The 16,827-nt window shown below is 43.3% G+C and overlaps 2 protein-coding genes across 2 annotated transcripts; both read right to left on the reverse strand.

Moving 5' to 3' along the window:
* Positions 1-1,012: 1,012 nt before the first annotated feature.
* LOC145802948 (uncharacterized) lies at positions 1,013-1,906 on the reverse strand. The gene is made up of 2 exons (XM_082895909.1): positions 1,678-1,906; positions 1,013-1,326 (listed from the first exon to the last, which is right to left on the reverse strand). The coding sequence occupies exons 1-2, from the start codon at positions 1,904-1,906 to the stop codon at positions 1,013-1,015; spliced, it is 543 nt and encodes a 180-aa protein (XP_082752035.1).
* A 138-nt stretch (positions 1,907-2,044) lies between these two features.
* LOC145802958 (uncharacterized) lies at positions 2,045-2,509 on the reverse strand. Its single transcript, XM_082895946.1, has one exon. It carries the CDS (start codon positions 2,507-2,509, stop codon positions 2,045-2,047), a length of 465 nt encoding a protein of 154 aa, XP_082752072.1.
* Between the last annotated feature and the right edge of the window lie 14,318 nt (positions 2,510-16,827).

The following is a 16,827-nucleotide window of genomic DNA, read 5'->3' on the forward strand; positions in this document are numbered from 1 at the left end:
AGGTTCACCTACTAAGAGAAGGTTCTGTTGTGGCTTACCTACTAAGCTTTGCACAAGAAGGCTCTCTTCTTCCTCCCTCTTCTTCTCTAGACTTCTCTCTCTTACTCTCCTCCCTCTCTCTAGCCGAAAGTGTGTGTGAGTGTGTTATTTGTGCTTGCCAAGCTAGGGGGTGTTGGTATATATAGACAATTTTTGATGTAAAATGTCCTAAAAGCCCATTAGTTGGAAATGCATGGAAAGGTTAGGATTTGTTTAAAGTTTTAAAGGAATAGGGATGATTTGGGAGGCTTACCCATAGGTTTAGGCAACATTTAGTTGTAATGAAACTAGTTTTGGAATTAGCATCCTAGGTCTAGGGTACTAGGTTTGCGAGTTTCTAGATTTTCATGATGATAGACTTAGAAAATTGTATCCTCACTTCCTCCTAGAATGGCCGGCCCTAGGGAAGGGTGGAGGGGCTATTTTTTTTTTATCAATTTTAGGCTACAGGACACACTCCTCAAGGTGTATACATATATATATATCTCTCCTGATTGATGGTACTCATGGTACAAAGGTACAAGTACTAGTCTTAGAGGTAAATTTTGAATTTAAATAAAGAGTGAGGGCTTGGAGTTAAATACATGTGTTGGAACCTTACTCAAGTAGAATTAAATTAAATTAGGTTAGGGAACCTAATCTGGCTAGAAAAATTCCTGTTTTGCTAAAAAAAATAAAATAAAATGCTAACCGACAAGATCTGAAATAATTCAAATAACCGAGGGGCTTTAAGAAAATAATTCAAACACTAGGGTCTTTTAAAGTGAATACATATTTTAGGGGCTTCACAACCTATTCCCCTTAAAACAATTTCGTCCTCGAAATTCAACTACATACTGCCTTCGAAAAGCTCGGGGTAGTTTGCCTTCACCGAATCCTGGCGTTCCCATGTAAATTCCTCAATTCCCCGATGACGCCATAGCACTTTCACCAAGTGAACCGTCTTGCCTCTAAGGTTCTTCTCTCAACTGTCCTATATTGCTACCGGTCCTTCTTTAAATGTAACATCTTTGTCAAGACTGATGTCTTCCCATTTGAGGACGTGTGTCGGGTCAGCGATATATTTTCTCAACATAGATACATGGATGACATCGTGTATCCCTGCTAACTGCGGGGGTAGAGCTAGTCTATATGCTACTTCACCCACTATTTCCAATACCTCAAAAGGTCCAATATATCGTGGTGACAGCTTCCCCTTTCTCCCAAAACGTACGACTCCACGCCTGGGTTGCACCTTTAGAAACATGTGGCTACCTACTTCAAACATCAATGGTCTTCTCCTCCTGTCTGCATAATTCTTTTGATGGTCTTGGGTAGTCTTTAACCGTTGTCAGATCAATTTGACCTTCTCAGTAGTCTCTAGAACAAGTTCGGGTCCTATCAGATTTGCATCACCCACTACCGTCCAACAAATCGGCGATCTACAAGGTCGTCCATATAATGCTTCAAAGGGTGCCATACCGATGCTAGCTTGAAAGCTGTTGTTGTAGGCGAATTGAATTAGGGGTAGGTGTCATTCCTAACTTCCTTGAAAATCCATTGCGCAAGCTCTCAACATATCTTCAAGTGTCTGGATGGTGCGTTCAGATTGTCCATCTGTTTGCGGGTGAAAGGCGGTGCTAAAACATAACTCAGTACCAAGAGCTTCCTGCAGACTTCCCCAAAATCGAGAGGTGAACCGTGGATCACGATCTGACACAATAGATATCGGAATTCCATGTAGTCGAATGATCTCCCCAATGTAGAGCCTGCACATAGACTCTAAAGTGTTGGTCATCTTATAGGGTAACTTGGTGAGGCGATCCACTATTACCCATATAGCATCGCGCCTTCTAGGTGACTTAGGCAACCCTGCCACAAAGTCCATTGTCACATACTCCTACTTCCATTCGACTATTGGTAGAGGTTGCAATATTCCCCCTGGTTTCTGATGTTCCGCCTTCACTTGTTGGCATGTTAGACATTTTGATACAAATTTAGCCACTTCCTTCTTCATTCCATTCCACTAATACTGCCTCTTCAAATCTTGGTACATTTTAGTCCCTCCTGAATGTACTGCAAATGCAGAATGATGACATTCCTTAAGTACCTTTTCTCTAAGTAACTCATCACTTGGTACAAACAATCTACCTTGGTATCTTAAACTCTCATCGGGGTGAATTACCCAATCGGGCATGGGTTCTCCTGATTCCAGACGTCCCTTGATATAGGCTACCTCTTGATCATGCTTCTGGGACTCCATGACCTCATTCATCAACTTAGGCATCACCTTCTGCACACTAAGATATGCTCTTGTATCTTGAGATTCTACTTGGATCCTGAACTCATTGAGTATCTTAACCATATCCCATTCCTTGACGGAGATCTTAGCCATCATCCCTCTGCTCTTGCAACTTAGAGCATCTGCTACTACATTGGCTTTACTGGGGTGATATGAGAGAGTGAACTGGAAATCCTCAAGATACTCCATCCATCGTCTCTATCTCAAGTTAAGGTCCTTTTGTGTAAATAGATACTTCAAACTCTTGTGATCTGTGAAAATCTCAAATTGTTCCCCATATAGGTAATGTCGCCATTGCTTTAGGGAAAAAACTACAGCCGCTAACTCCAAGTGATGTGTAGGGTAGTTACGCTCATGAGGTTTCAACTGCCTGGACCCATACGCGACTACCTTTCCATTTTGCATGCGCACACTACCTAACCTTATCTAGATGCATTGCAATACACAGTGTACCCCACTTCTCGTTCTAGGATGGTCAAAATTGGTGCACTAGTTAGCCTCTTCTTTAGTTCTCGAAAGGATTTTTCGCAAGCTTCGTCCCACTCATACTTTACTCCTTTTTGCGTCAAACGAGTCATTGGTTTAGCTAGTTTGGAGAAATCTTGGATGAACCTCCGGTAATAACCAGCCAACCCTAAGAAACTGCGAATTTCTGATACAATTTTCGGTTGTCTCCAATCTAATACTGCCTCCACCTTGGTTGGATCCACCGCAATCCCATTCTCCAATACTACATGCCCTAAGAATTTTACTTCATTCAACCAGAACTCACGTTTACTTACCTTGGCATATAACCGATTATCCCTAAGAACTTGAAGGACAATCCTTAAATGTTGCTCATGCTCTTCTTCAGACCTTGAATATACCAAGATGTCATCAATGAACACCACTACAAACTGGTCAAGATATGGTCTAAAAATCTTATTCATTAGGCTCATGAATACTGCCGGCGCTTTGGTTAGTCCGAAGGGCAATACTACAAACTCATAGTGGCCATATCCACTACAAAAGGCAATTTTTGGTATATCCTCCTCCTTGACTCGTAGTTGATGGTAACCTGACCTAAAATCGATCTTTGAGTAGCACCTTGAGCCTCTAAGTTGGTCAAAAAGGTCATCAATCCTCGGGAGTGGGTATCGGTTCTTAATCGTGACTCGATTAAGTTGACGATAATCAATGCATAGCCTCAACGACCCATCCTTCTTTTTAGCAAACAACACGGGTGCTCCCCATGGCGAAGAACTTGGCCTAATGAATCCTCTCTCGAGCAATTCCTGTAGTTGTGTCCTCAATTCTTGTAGTTCTGTTGGTGCCATGTAATACGGGGCCATGGATGTTGGGGTACTCCCAGGTTGTAGCTCAATACTAAAGTCTACCTCCCAGGTTGGTGGCAATCCTGGTAATTCCATAGGAAATACATCTGCATATTCGCATACTACGCGTGGAAGTTTTAATTCTCCTTGGCCTTCCTCATTTAAAATCTGACTTGTTATCCTACCCGCGAGTTGATCGCGCCATTGCATCCTACATTTCGTTGAAGTCATGGAGTCTTGTCTATCCCCCTTAAACTGAAAACATGCTCCGTTGGATGGGTAAGTCATCTCATTCTTTTGGTAACTATCGATAATTGCTAAGGTACGAGTAACGAATCTATTTTTAAGATGAGGTCGGATTAGGGTATCTTCATGAAGTGGAGTTTCCTTTCCACAAGCTCCAAATCCTCTTGGATTCTACCTCCTTTCATTCTGAAGTCAATGTTATGCCGATTATTTCCACAAAGATGGTAAGACTCCTCCAAAATTTGATTCTTGATAGGGTTCGGGATTTTAGCCACGGTTACTAGTCCATTCTCAAGGTTTCAATTTCCTGGTACCGCATTTCTGTTGTCGCTTGCAAGCTCATGTTATTACTTATCTCGAAGTATGGTCCACTATTTGTTTTTCTTTGAATGGGGTGAGTCATAAGTCAAATTCTAACTGCAAAGGCACTTCCTTATGGGTAAGCAACTAATCTTGAGTTAGAGTTTAATTATCCTAGGGTGTTCACACAACACAACTTTATGTATACATAATAATAATTACAAGATTCTTAAAATTGGATTGAAGTGGAGACGAAGAATACGAAGCAGTTATGGTGATAACATCAGGATTAACTGAAATATGGATGAATGGTATGATGTTATGGTTTCAAACTTTCAATGTGATCAAGGTTATAGATGTAGTGACTAAACTAGATATTTAACTTGAAACTGCGTTGGCCATCCACGTTTCAAACTGAATATTCAAGATTCATCACCGAACAAAGAAAATGAAATTATTTACAAGAAGCCTTGGGCTAAATAAAATGATCAAGGGTCAAAGGAGGTCAAATTTAGAAATAGTGATATATAAAACAGGACTCGATGGACAAGACTTAATCTTGGAAAAGGATGACAATGAATAAAGGTTACGAATACAAGATGAGGATACAGCAATCAATAGAAGATGCGTAGAACTAATAGTACCCCCAATTGCGCGATGTGAGGCCGAACTCAAAGTTAAAACCATTTCACGATCTTAAAGTAGGTCCTCATGAGTTGATGTTGGTGTGCCCGAAATTCGAAGAAATTCCCTAAGATAGGTCAAGAAAGATTCTATTTTTGATGTCTTTTAGTTGATAGAATAGGCAGTGTAATAATATAACATAGTCGGGCGGGGTAGTCTCTAACCGCAGGCCAAAACGCGTGGGTAAGGGTCGAACGTAGGCTCTGATACCATATTGTGACACCCCGAATCTACACTATTGGTTGCAGTCAAGGGAGAGTCACTAATAAGTCCTACAATCAATAACCAAGTAAGATCCCAGATCGCCAGAGGAGTCAAATTAGCCACCCTTCTAAATCCGGCTTTCTTAGGCAGCGCACTACCATTTTGACAGATCTTAAAAGGTATTGACAAAAGGTCTCATAAGCACGATAAGGTTCATGCATATGAGTATTAGAATAAGTACATAACAATCACAAATATACTTAATTCAAAAGATGGTCCCATTACATTACATCCCAAAAGAAAGCTTAAGTCTTCACATGAGTCTTACAAAATATCCAAAAAGAAACTTCTAATTTTTCTAGGATAGCCAAACGTCTTCGAAGGTTTCAGGCTCGTCGTCTCCAACTATGAGTTCCTCTTCGTCACCTGGCCTGATACGCCATGAGCTTTGAATGCCCAGTAAACACACACACACCCCGTCCCTTTTTCTCAGTCCAAGACACAATCACAAATATAACATCAAGTAATAAAGCATGATACTCAACTAAATAAATAAAGGGTTACAAGTTAGATGTTAGTAAACTAGAAATCCCCCAAAGAGATTTCATTCTCCCAACCACAAGAATCGGACGCGGATTATTCGGTATGCCCCCTCTTTTACTGTTTTGTTGCAGAACTGACCTCGGATGCCTACCAACGGTTATATACCATGTAGCGCCAACCGCAGGGCCTCAAAAGAGATGGTAATAATGGGCCTTGCCCAAATCCCTGCTCACACCAAACCACCTAGGGTCCGAATACAACCGCTCCGTTGAAGGGTTTCGAAAACCACTTACGCAAAACTTTAACTTCCAAATAGGGAACGCATCCCAACAATCCATACATCACATATTCTCATCTTTTCATTACTCAAGTGCTCGAAAACCCAATACCCTCCCCATTAGGTTTCCCGTTGAGTTAAATGTTTTAAATCAAGATTAGTCCAACTTATAAGACAATCATATCCGTACAAGCATGTATTCTTAAGATGAGAAAGGTAAATAACATAACCACAACACATATAATATCATGCCAAGATATGATCATAAGCTAATAAGCAATCTCATGAACTCAAGGGTATAAAACATCCACACATAACATAATTTCCAGATTTAGTATCGCATAAAGATTAAAATGAATGGACTATTTTAGGTCTTCCACCGGACTCGGCCTTCCTATGGCTCGTAGAGAATTTGATCTAGTTTCTAGAACATATTTCGGAAATGGGATTGCTTTCCTAGATTTCAAGTTATTTAGAAAACATTCCAGCGTTGTCCAGATTCTGTCCAGGTCCGTCGACCGTTACGAAAATTTGATTTTCTTTTTTGCAAACCGCTTAATATTTTTCGATGAAACCAATTTTAGTTGAAAGGTAACTCCTTAAGGAAGATTTTCACATAAAACAGAGGTCTAGAATAATTTTATACATCTTTCTGAAATTTTTGGAAATGGGCTGCAAAAGGAGATTCTATGGTACCATGCCCAAAACAAGAAGTTTTATGAGAAAAGGGTTCCACCAAGGGAAAATTTTCATTTCTTTTGTGAAGAAAACATGCTAACTAACATATATTTAACTCAGAAAATCTACTTGAAAGAGTGCCCTTGGAAAGTTGAGAGATTGGTATAAAAAAAGATGGTTTTGTGCCAAAATGGGGAAAATACAAGAGAGATGGAATCAATATTCAACCCTTAGCATTTTTAACATAAGAACTCATTACTAACAGATCTGAAAACATTATTTAGGACCCTTAGAAACATGTATTGAAAAAAAGGAAAATGAAAGAGAAGGTTGTGTTGTGGCTTACCTACTAAGCTTTGCACAAGAAGGCTCTCTTCTTCCTCCCTCTTCTTCTCTAGACTTCTCTCTCTTGCTCTCCTCCCTCTCTCAAGCTGAAAGTGTGTGTGAGTGTGTTATTTGTGCTTACCAAGCTAGGGGATGTTGGTATATATAGACAATTTTTGATGTGAAATGTCCTAAAAGCCCATTAGTTGGAAATTGATGGAAAGGTTAGGATTTGTTTGAAGTTTTAAAGGAATAGGGATGATTTGGGAGGCTTACCCATAGGTTTAGGCAACATTTAGTTGCAATGAAACTAGTTTTGGAATTAGCATCCTAGGTTTAGGGTACTAGGTTTGTGAGTTTTTAGATTTTCATGATAGACTTAGAAAATTGTATCCTCACTTCCTCCTAGAATGGCTGGCCCTAGGGAAGGGTGAAGGGGCTATTTTTTTTTTTTATCAATTTTAGGCTCTAGGACACACTCCTCAAGGTGTATACATATATAAATATCTCTTGATTGATGGTACTCATGGTACAAAGGTACAAGTACTAGTCTTAGGGGTAAATTTTGAATTTAAATAAAGAGTGAGGGCTTGGAGTTAAATACATGTGTTGGAACCTTACTCATGTAGAATTAAATTAAATTAGGTTAGGGAACCTAATCTGGCCAGAAAAATTCCTGTTTTGCTAAAAAAAATAAAATAAAACGCTAACCGACAAGATATGAAATAATTCAAACAACCGAGGGGCTTTAAGAACATAATTCAAACACTTGGGTCTTTTAAAGTGAATACATATTTCAGGGGCTTCATGGATCATGTCCGAACTGGCGCCAGAACTAGAACGGGAAATAGAAGACGTAGTGTGTCAAGCCAATCAACTGGATCCCGGGCTGATAGGTCATGCTGTAACTCATTGCCAGCAGATTGATCTAAGGGCAGCGCCAAGCGATGTGGTCCACGAACAAATTGCATATCCAGCTGTACCACCATCCTTCATCCGGAGCATCGACTAGACGTTGTCGGGAGAAATAGCCGCGAGCTGAACATGCTGGACACGAGTCCACAACTCTCAACTTGTCCATCAACCATACCTGGGGAGGGATAAAAAATGAGAGAATGAAGAATAGAGAGATGTAAATTGAGAAAAAAGTTGAGCAAAGGGTTTTGAGAGAAAAATCGAGCCTGAGGGATGAGTGATGTGAGCAATATATGTGAGATGGGGTGGGAAACATTACTTGCAATAGTAGTGGACTCCCTGCAAACCTAGCCGTCTTCCGACGATGAAAAGCGTCTAAGCCCATCAATGTCTCGGCTAATGTCATGGCGATGCAGCTTTTGCCCTCTTTCAAGCCCTCGGCGACCTCAATTAAACGAATGCTAAACCCGCCAGAGCCTGGGGCTAGCAAGAAATGAGATAGCATGCATAAGCAGAACGCATGTCATCGGTAACCCTGCCAATGATGGTCGCCGCGGTTACAAGCATCAGAAAACCGACAAACCAAGCTCGGAATGTCCATCTCTCCGTTGTGAATCAACGATCGAGCGTCATGCACAGCAAGGCCGCACATCCATCCTAAGGCTTGGATGTGGCCAAACCGCAACTGAGGCAAGATTTCCTCGTCGCGCTTGGATTCCATTAAAGCTTGGAAATCCTTGAAAGTGGGACGCATCTCTTGACCGCCAAAACTAAAGACGTGTTTTATCGGATTTCAAAACCTTGCCGCAGCACGGAGGAATGGAAAACGCAGTGGGGTGCGGCCCAGTGTGAATAGTGCATTTATGCTGAAACTCCAGAAATTCAGCCTTTCCGAGCCATCAAAGTTGTGAGGTTTTGGGCAAGAAACTCTTACATTTTGATGCAAATCAGTGTTGAATTGAGGAAAACTACAAAGCTGAGGCTTTTGTAGAAGATAAGGTGGTGAGTGGAAGACAGTTGTCAACATTCTGGAGGTGTTTGCCATTTCTGGCCGATTGGCCAAAAATAGTGCCGACCGACCATCTCTTTTGGCCGATCAGCTAAAACTATTGGCCGATGGCCATTTCTTGTGGCCGATGGCTTTTCCCTTTGGCTGATGGCCTCCCTTCTTGTTCCCTATGCTGATTATGTATGGAACATGCTGAGAACTTGTAACTGGTTCCACTTCCAATGCCTTTCGGTGATGATTTTGCGAAGTCGCGCCTGTTACTGTTATTTGTTTATCGTGTTGTTGTATTCTTGCTTACCGAGTTGTATTTTACATTCTTTAAGTCCCTGCTTTGCTTATCGAGTTGTATTTACACTTGGTTAGCTTATCTAGTTCTCTGTTTTGATTATCGAGTTATTAATTTATCGTTACTCGGTTCACTACCTAATTATTACGATGCAAGTGCTTAATTTTCAAACAATAGTTCAAATCTCATTTACATTGTTATGTAATGCGATACGATGCGTAAAATGCATAAAATGTAACACTTTTTTGAACAAAACAGTTGTTTCATTTCATCATGTCTTTTGCAAAAAGTACATAATTTTGAGAAAGTAAAACCTGCCTGAGGCAGTACAATGTGCTCAAACTACCAGTAAAAAGAAAAATAAAGCAAAACAAAAAAGAGAACAAAAGCAACAAAGTGTTTGAACAGAGCAAAAAAGAAGAAAAGCAGTAGAAAGTCTAGATCAACATCAATGGTCTCAAGTGCAGGAGTCGGTCCTAGTCCTCTTCCTGGACGAGGGTCCAGGATCACCACCGCCGTCTCCATAGCCAGAGTCTAAGCCGTCTCCGGCCTAGCCCTGGGCCGACGCCACCTCCTCGTCAGAATCATCAGGGGAGGGCTCTTACGAATTGCTCTCAGCATGAGCGTGCCTATGTCTGCCCTGGCTATGGAATGGCATCCCCCGCCTGGCTCCTCCTCCTCCTCGAGCAGGAACAGATGGTCCATCTGGAGCACCTCCCGCAGCCGGAATCTGGAATGGGCCCTGAAAAGGACAAATAGCAAATGCATCAGTCATGTTACACAAAGCTGAGTATGAATACCGAATACAATGTATGAGTACATCATATAAATGCTATGAGCTGTGTATCAGTACAGAATGCAGTGTATAGGTCCAGTGTATGAATGTCATGAGCAACGCTGTGAGTAGTACGTGGGTTACAGGGTATCAGTGTCGTGAGTGCTGTGTTGATAGTGTGATGCATCAGATTATATATGAAACAGATTAGGCAGAGTTTGAGACTATGGTTGAAAGAACTTACCAAGATATTGTAAATGGTTAACAAGTCGATGCACCGCTGCAGCATCCCTACCGCTGAGGCTGTCAACTCCAGGGACTGGTGAGTGTACTCGACGGAAGCCTGCAATAGTGTTGAAGTCATTAGTATTCTATGGGATATCAAATGAATTGAAATGACTGTACAAAATGTAAAGTCTAGTAGTACATACTGGGGTCGAGCCATAGACTCCGGCAAGCTCAGAATTAGCAGGAGGAGGAGCGAAAGGGATCAGATAAGTCTCCCCACCCTGCCCTTGGCATGTGATCATCGTGCGCAGTGCTGGCCACTCAACACCCCGTCCCCTCCGAGATCCACTCCTACCACGGGCTGAGTCGCCCTCGGTGCTCTTACTCTTGTCGGCACCGCAGGCCTCTCTCTCTCAACTTGGCGAGCATCGGTCAGAGGCCGCATGAGATAAGCCTGAATGAACTCAGCGTAATTGCCCTCATCTCTAAAGTGCTCCGAGTCCCAGCCGATCGTATAATTCATCATCTCCTCAAAGGTATACCTCTCAGTATGCCTCATATGGGTGGTAGGCGGCCTCGAGACTACCTGCTCCGATAAGCCGAGGGTCTGCCGCAAGAAGCGCTCACCCAAGTACCACACCCGACAGACTAGACCCTCTAGCAAGACCCTAAACCGGGTAGTCTCTCGACCACCGGCACACCGCTCCCAAACTGCGTCAAGCAACGGGGCCGAAGGCTGCCAGGTGATCTGCAAATAATACATAGTTTGTTATCTACTATTATTGAAAGTACGATAGAAAGCGAAGCTTAAATAAACTGTAATGGTTGACATACCTCGGCTGCAGTGATGGTGTCAAAATAACGACGGAAAAACATGAAGGACTTCCGTGGCCTCCGCTTGCATCTCACATCGAAGCGGTGGGAAAATAGAACCATACGGGGTATCTCCTCATCCGGCACTGGGGCAAGCCTAGGAAAGTAGGCATACAACCACAACTATAGAATGCAACAAAGCAGATATGAGTATGCTTATCAGACAAAGCAGTATATAGATAAAGTAGAGTGCAGTATGTGTAGTGTATTGTGCAGTGTGTGCAGTGTATAACCAGTGTAAAGCAGATTTCGTGCGCGTAGTGTGTATGATGTACAGATGATGAAAAACAGAATTGAAAAGACAGAAAAGGGAACATGTACCTCCCAGGCTTGCCAGTAGCCTCCAAGCAACTGCCCGCTGAGGCGGGAGGATGAGCTCATAAATCCGTAAAGGGTGGCCAAGCCTGCGCCACCCCAGTCATAGCCTCAGATCCGCGTCACATCTATGAGTGCACTCAGTAGGTAAAGGGCGACAATGTTCGCCTGGTCGGCGAAGAGTGTGCTCCCCAGCAGGAACATGATGAAGCCACAGGCACACTACTCCTCCTTCTCCCGAGTAGTAGGCGCCTGGATCCGGAAGTGATCCTCGAACTATGAGTATCTCAAAAACCCTGACCGGGCAAGAGGTGGCTGAGTGCCGAGCAAGTATAGTTGAGCGGCATCCCACTCATCCATATCTATATCAAAGGGGATCAGATCATCCCCTACTCCGATGCCTGTGAGTGTGGAAAAGTCAAAGGGAGTCATCATCATCTCCCCGATGGCAGAAAGGTCGAAGGAGTCAGCGGTGTCCCACCACCTCTCCACCAAAGCAGCAAGAAGAGGCCTACTCGCAGTGAGGCGCGAGAGTCCCATGCAGAAGGCCCCAAAACCGGCCTAATCGACAATACGGCGAACCGCATTGGGTAGCTCCATATACCATCCTTGAACGACGATATTCCCATACCCTCTGAAGGCCTGGGAATCTCCCTGTGTTAAAAAATAAACAGATGCGAAGCAGTGTCACATGTACAGTGTTTGAATGCCTTCAGAATTAGGGAAAATACAGTGTGGGTATATATATATTCGAGTTTACACAGATATTCGGTTGGCTAAGCGTACGACGTAATAGTTTGCTTGGGTTATTTCAGTTGAAAATGCAGTGCGGATGCATATGTTCAGATTTAAACAGATATCGGACGTGGGTGTGCTCACAGTGACCTACAGCATGTGATGTATCAGTGTGTCTGAGTTAAGCAGTTAAAGAACAGAATCGACTATCGCAGTTATATGTTCAACATTGCAAAAAATGAAACAAAGGAAGAGTGTACCTCAAAAGCGTCGTAGGACAGATGTGACTCCGTCTCCCGCAGTAAAAGCTCCAGTGGCACAGCCCTCGCGTAGCTCCTGAAGTGGCGGATGCCGTCGGGAGGCAACACGTGTACCGCCGGCCTGTAAGTCGTCGGATCGAACGGCCGGATGTGAAGAGGTAGGAGCTCGACCTCGGGGTCCACGTCTATCCCTGGGGCAGTCCCACCATGTGGAATGTCGTCTGCCATCTCAAAAGGAGCGTGAAAATGGCCGAGAATGTGAAAAAGGGGCAAGAATACGAAAGGTCAACCCCAAAGTCAACCCTGAGAGGATGAAAAATGGTAGAAAAGGGTCAGAGTGCGGAAAATGCACAATAACCAAGTAAACTCGGGGGGAAACAAACCCCGAGTAGGGGAAACCAAGAAAGAAACACCAAAATCGAGTTTTGTTCGATTTAAAGTGTGCGAAACGGGCAGGGTTTCATGAATCGAACGACGAAAAAGGGTCAAAAATAAGAGAAAAACACGGATCGAAGGTCAGGAAATCACCTAGAAAGGAAGAGGAATGTTTTTCGAGCTTGGAGAAGTAAGGAAATGAGGTTTGGAACCCTATATTTAAAGACCTGCGGCCAAAGGACAAAACTGCTCCCGAAACTGCCATTTTTGGCCGGTCAGCCAAATTGTTAGCCGATCGGCTAAATATTTGACCGATGAGCTTATTTTGTGGCCGATTGATGGCTGGTGGCCTCCCCTTGTGTTCGGTGCACCTCCTACACCCTTGTTTTGGTCAGTTATGTGGTTTGGGACCTTTATTACTCAAGACAGTGCAAGAAAGTGCACTTTTGAAGCTTAACCGGCCTTCGTGTTGACCTCGAGCCGCATCTTCTGTGTGGGATGCTCAGTGTGCGCAAGGAGTATCCTTTCTCGTATCCTTTTCTATCTTGCGAGCTCCGCAAACCACTTTAAATATGTTCTATTACAATACTTTGTTATGATTGTAATAAGCATGCTCGTTATGCGTCTTGCATTGAACAATGCCTCGCCTTGTTTTGAAGTTGAATTTCAACATCGTGAGTGACGTGCCTTCACCATACTTATGCTAAACATGGGTCTTTCTTGTTACACACATTGTTATACGTTGACGTGTATGCTTTACTTACATGTGTTCATGCTTTTCTTGCTATACATATTGCTATACGTTGTCGCGTATGCTTTACTTACATGTGTTCATGCTTTTCCTGCTATACACGTTGCAATACGTTGTCGCGTATGCTTTACTTATATGTGTTCATGCTTTTCCTGCTATACACATTGCTATACGTTGTCGCGTATGCTTTGCTTACATGTGTTCACATTGTCGCGTATGCGTTACTTACATGTGTTCATGCTTTTCCTGCTATACACATTGCTACAAGTTGTCGCATATGCTTTACTTACATGTGTTCATGCTTTTCCTGCTATACACATTGCTATACGTTGTCGCGTATGCTTTACTTACACGTGTTCATGCTCTTTCTTGCAATACACATTGCTTGCGTCGCCGTGGATGCTTGTAGACACCCCATTTTTGACCGCCCTTAAGACTTGGGCACCACTGATGGTTTGCTCGGTGTTGAGAGATGTGCAGGGCAAAAAAATCAGTTTCTTCGGCTAGAAGAGAGGCAAATCTTTCAAAACACTTTGTTTAGGGTTTTGGAGTTGAAGAAAAGAGGAAAGGAGAGGAGAAAACTAGTTTGGGAGAAGTTCGGCATGAATCCGGGTAGAAGCGAGTCGAGCAGCCCTCGCTGAATCCGGCTTATCTATCTGTACACTTGGAGTTTAGCTATGGGACCACCACCATCGGAAAGCTTACTTCCGGGGCTTCATTTTTCACTCAAGAATCTCCTAGAGCCAAGTCCGGGTGGGAGAGATATGATCCGTTGAAGTCGGGCATCATCCCGGTTGGATCGAATCTGCGCGGCTTCACGGAAAAGGGCATAACTTTTTGTACAGAACGAATTTTAATGCAAGGTTTGCGCCATTGGAAAGCTAACTTCCGGGGCTTCAATTTGGAGACCCACCGGACATTTTTTGACATTGGAATAATCTATCGGCAATCTATTTTGCCGACCGGCAAAATGTTATGCCGACCGGCACTTTATTTTGGCCGACGACCAAATTTTCTGGCCGGTTTGCACCATTTGCACCCTCCAAGCATGGTGCATGCCAGCTGTGCCAGCTGGGATGCACAGACCCTACTCCACGTGCATATATGTGGCCATTTTGCACCCTTTGCACACCCTTTGGCCCCTTTTCTTGCACCCTTTGCTCAAGGCTTCTTGAGGAAGCCTTGACCCCTTGTCTTGGCTTCCTCAAGAAGCCTACCAGCTGTCCAAGCTTCTCCAATAAGCCTTGAACCCCTTTGACCCCTTTCCCTTGACTTAGCTTGTAAGTTAAGTGTTTTCCTTGCCTTATATAAGCACCTCTCCTCCTCCTTTGTTAGGGTTGGATTCTTGGAACAAAAAACCAGAGATATATAGATATATCTGATATATACATACATATATCCATATACCTCCCTCTATCTCTCCCATTCAACCATCAAACACCCTTGTTCTTGGGCTATTTCTTCATCAACTCATAGCACAAGGCATCCAACGCCTATTCCAGCAGCTTGAGGCTGTCCTCCAGAGGTTAAAAGCTCCCAAACTTGGTCCAAGAGGTGTTGGTTTGCTGGTCTTCAAGGGTGAGTCTTCATCTTCCCTTTTCTAGCATTTTCTTGCTTCATATCTAAGCCATAGTTGCTTGCACTTTTGGGCTCCGACCCAAACTTCAAATCATCATATTTTGAGGTCCTCTTCATGTTTGATTGAGGACCTCTTGCTGTTTGAGGATAGTAGCTAGCACTTCCTTCATTAGCCCTCTTTATGCCATAATTTTGCGTAATATTTTTGGCTTGCGTGTGATCTGTTTTAGAGGCTGATGTAAACTGAAAATAGGCTTATTTTGAGCCCCTCTTCAACATTGAAGAAGGGTTCAACACTGTTTGGGACTTCCATGTTATACTTGCCTTTATATTCTCTTTTTGGTCCCCATTTTTGCATGCCTTGGCAGCCCCTGATGTTGCTGTTTTTGGACTTTGGTCCGAACTAAAAACAGCCATATTTTGACCCCCTTGTCATGTTTTATTACGGTTCTTTGGCTGTTTGATGAATGTTTTGCATACTTGCTTCTTTGGCCACCTTTTGGCCCATTTCTTGCATAAGAGCTTAGCCCTACCCATGTTTGTTTTTGGGGCTTTTACAGTTCTGTAAATGTGCATATTTTGGGTCCCTCTTCAATGTTGTTGAAGGGCCCTAACCTATTTGGAGTTAGCAGCTGTGAGTTGCTTCATAATCGCATGTTTAGGGCCGTTTTTGTATGCCATTTTAGCCCCATCTTTGCTTGCTGTTTGGCCATGCCATAAACTGTAAAAAGGCTTATCTCAGGGCTGCCTTGCTTCTGTATTCATGCTCCATGTCCATATTATGCATGCTTTGTATAGCTGTAAGGCATTTCGGGTGCCAAAAGTCCATGTTTCGGGACTATTCCATGCATCGGGTGTGTTTTCGCCTCATTTCGGGGCTGTTTTCCCCCACATTTCAGTGCTAAAATCCCATTGGCATGTTTGCATATCATTTTTCATGCCATTGCATTGCATATGCCATTGCCTCGATTTGCGTGCCCGTGCGCACGCATTTCGAGGCACTTCATTTTCTTCCATTGGCCACTGTTTTGGGCCTAACTAGAGCTGCCTAATTCATGTTTAAGACCGTCCTTGGCTTATTTGCATGCATCATCTTGCATGTTTGCTTGTATCGGCATGTTGCATCCTTAGCTCGTATGCCTAAGTTGCATTGCATCTTGCATGCGTCACCTTGCCTCTTGAGATGAGTATGATAGAGGTTAGGCCTCCTTGTGTGTTTATTTTGCTTGCATGCATTTTGAAATTGAAGTGGCACACTTGATTCTTTGGGCCATCATGCATGGAAATGCGTGATTGGTGGTCCGAGAATCGGGGCACATCCTCCTTTGAGTCATTAACATGATAAGGAATGTGATTGGTGCATAAATTGTTTGAATTGCATTTCCATGCTTTGCTTTGCCCTCTGCTGCTGTGAGTTGCAGATTCTGCAGGAATTCATTGCCGGCCGGCAGTATTTAGTGCCGACCGGCAGTCAATCGATGGCCGGTGGATCTATTTTGTGCCGGTGACTAAATGATACTGCCGGTGGAAATTCTGCTCAGCCGATGATATCCCCCAGTGTCCTGAGAGGAATCCCTGAGACTTTGGCAGTTTTCAGAGGAGCAGAGCAGGGAAAACAGAGGCAAACTATGCATGGCAGTGCGATTCCGAGCCAATCCCGAGCATGCGTTGCATCTGGCCCTCGCCCCGAGGCGGTTTACTGTTTTTATTTAGTTTAGTTAATTTGTTAATTGATTAAGCAATTTGTAATATTTAATTAGCTTGCGTAGTTAATTAATTTGTATTATTATTTTGGTCCCTCCGAGTGAGGGCGTATTTGTAATAAGTGTGCGTGCGTG

Source organism: Camellia sinensis, chromosome 1 (genome assembly GCF_055761805.1).
Source record: "Camellia sinensis isolate YWXY chromosome 1, ASM5576180v1, whole genome shotgun sequence".
Classification (NCBI taxonomy): Eukaryota; Viridiplantae; Streptophyta; class Magnoliopsida; order Ericales; family Theaceae; genus Camellia; species Camellia sinensis.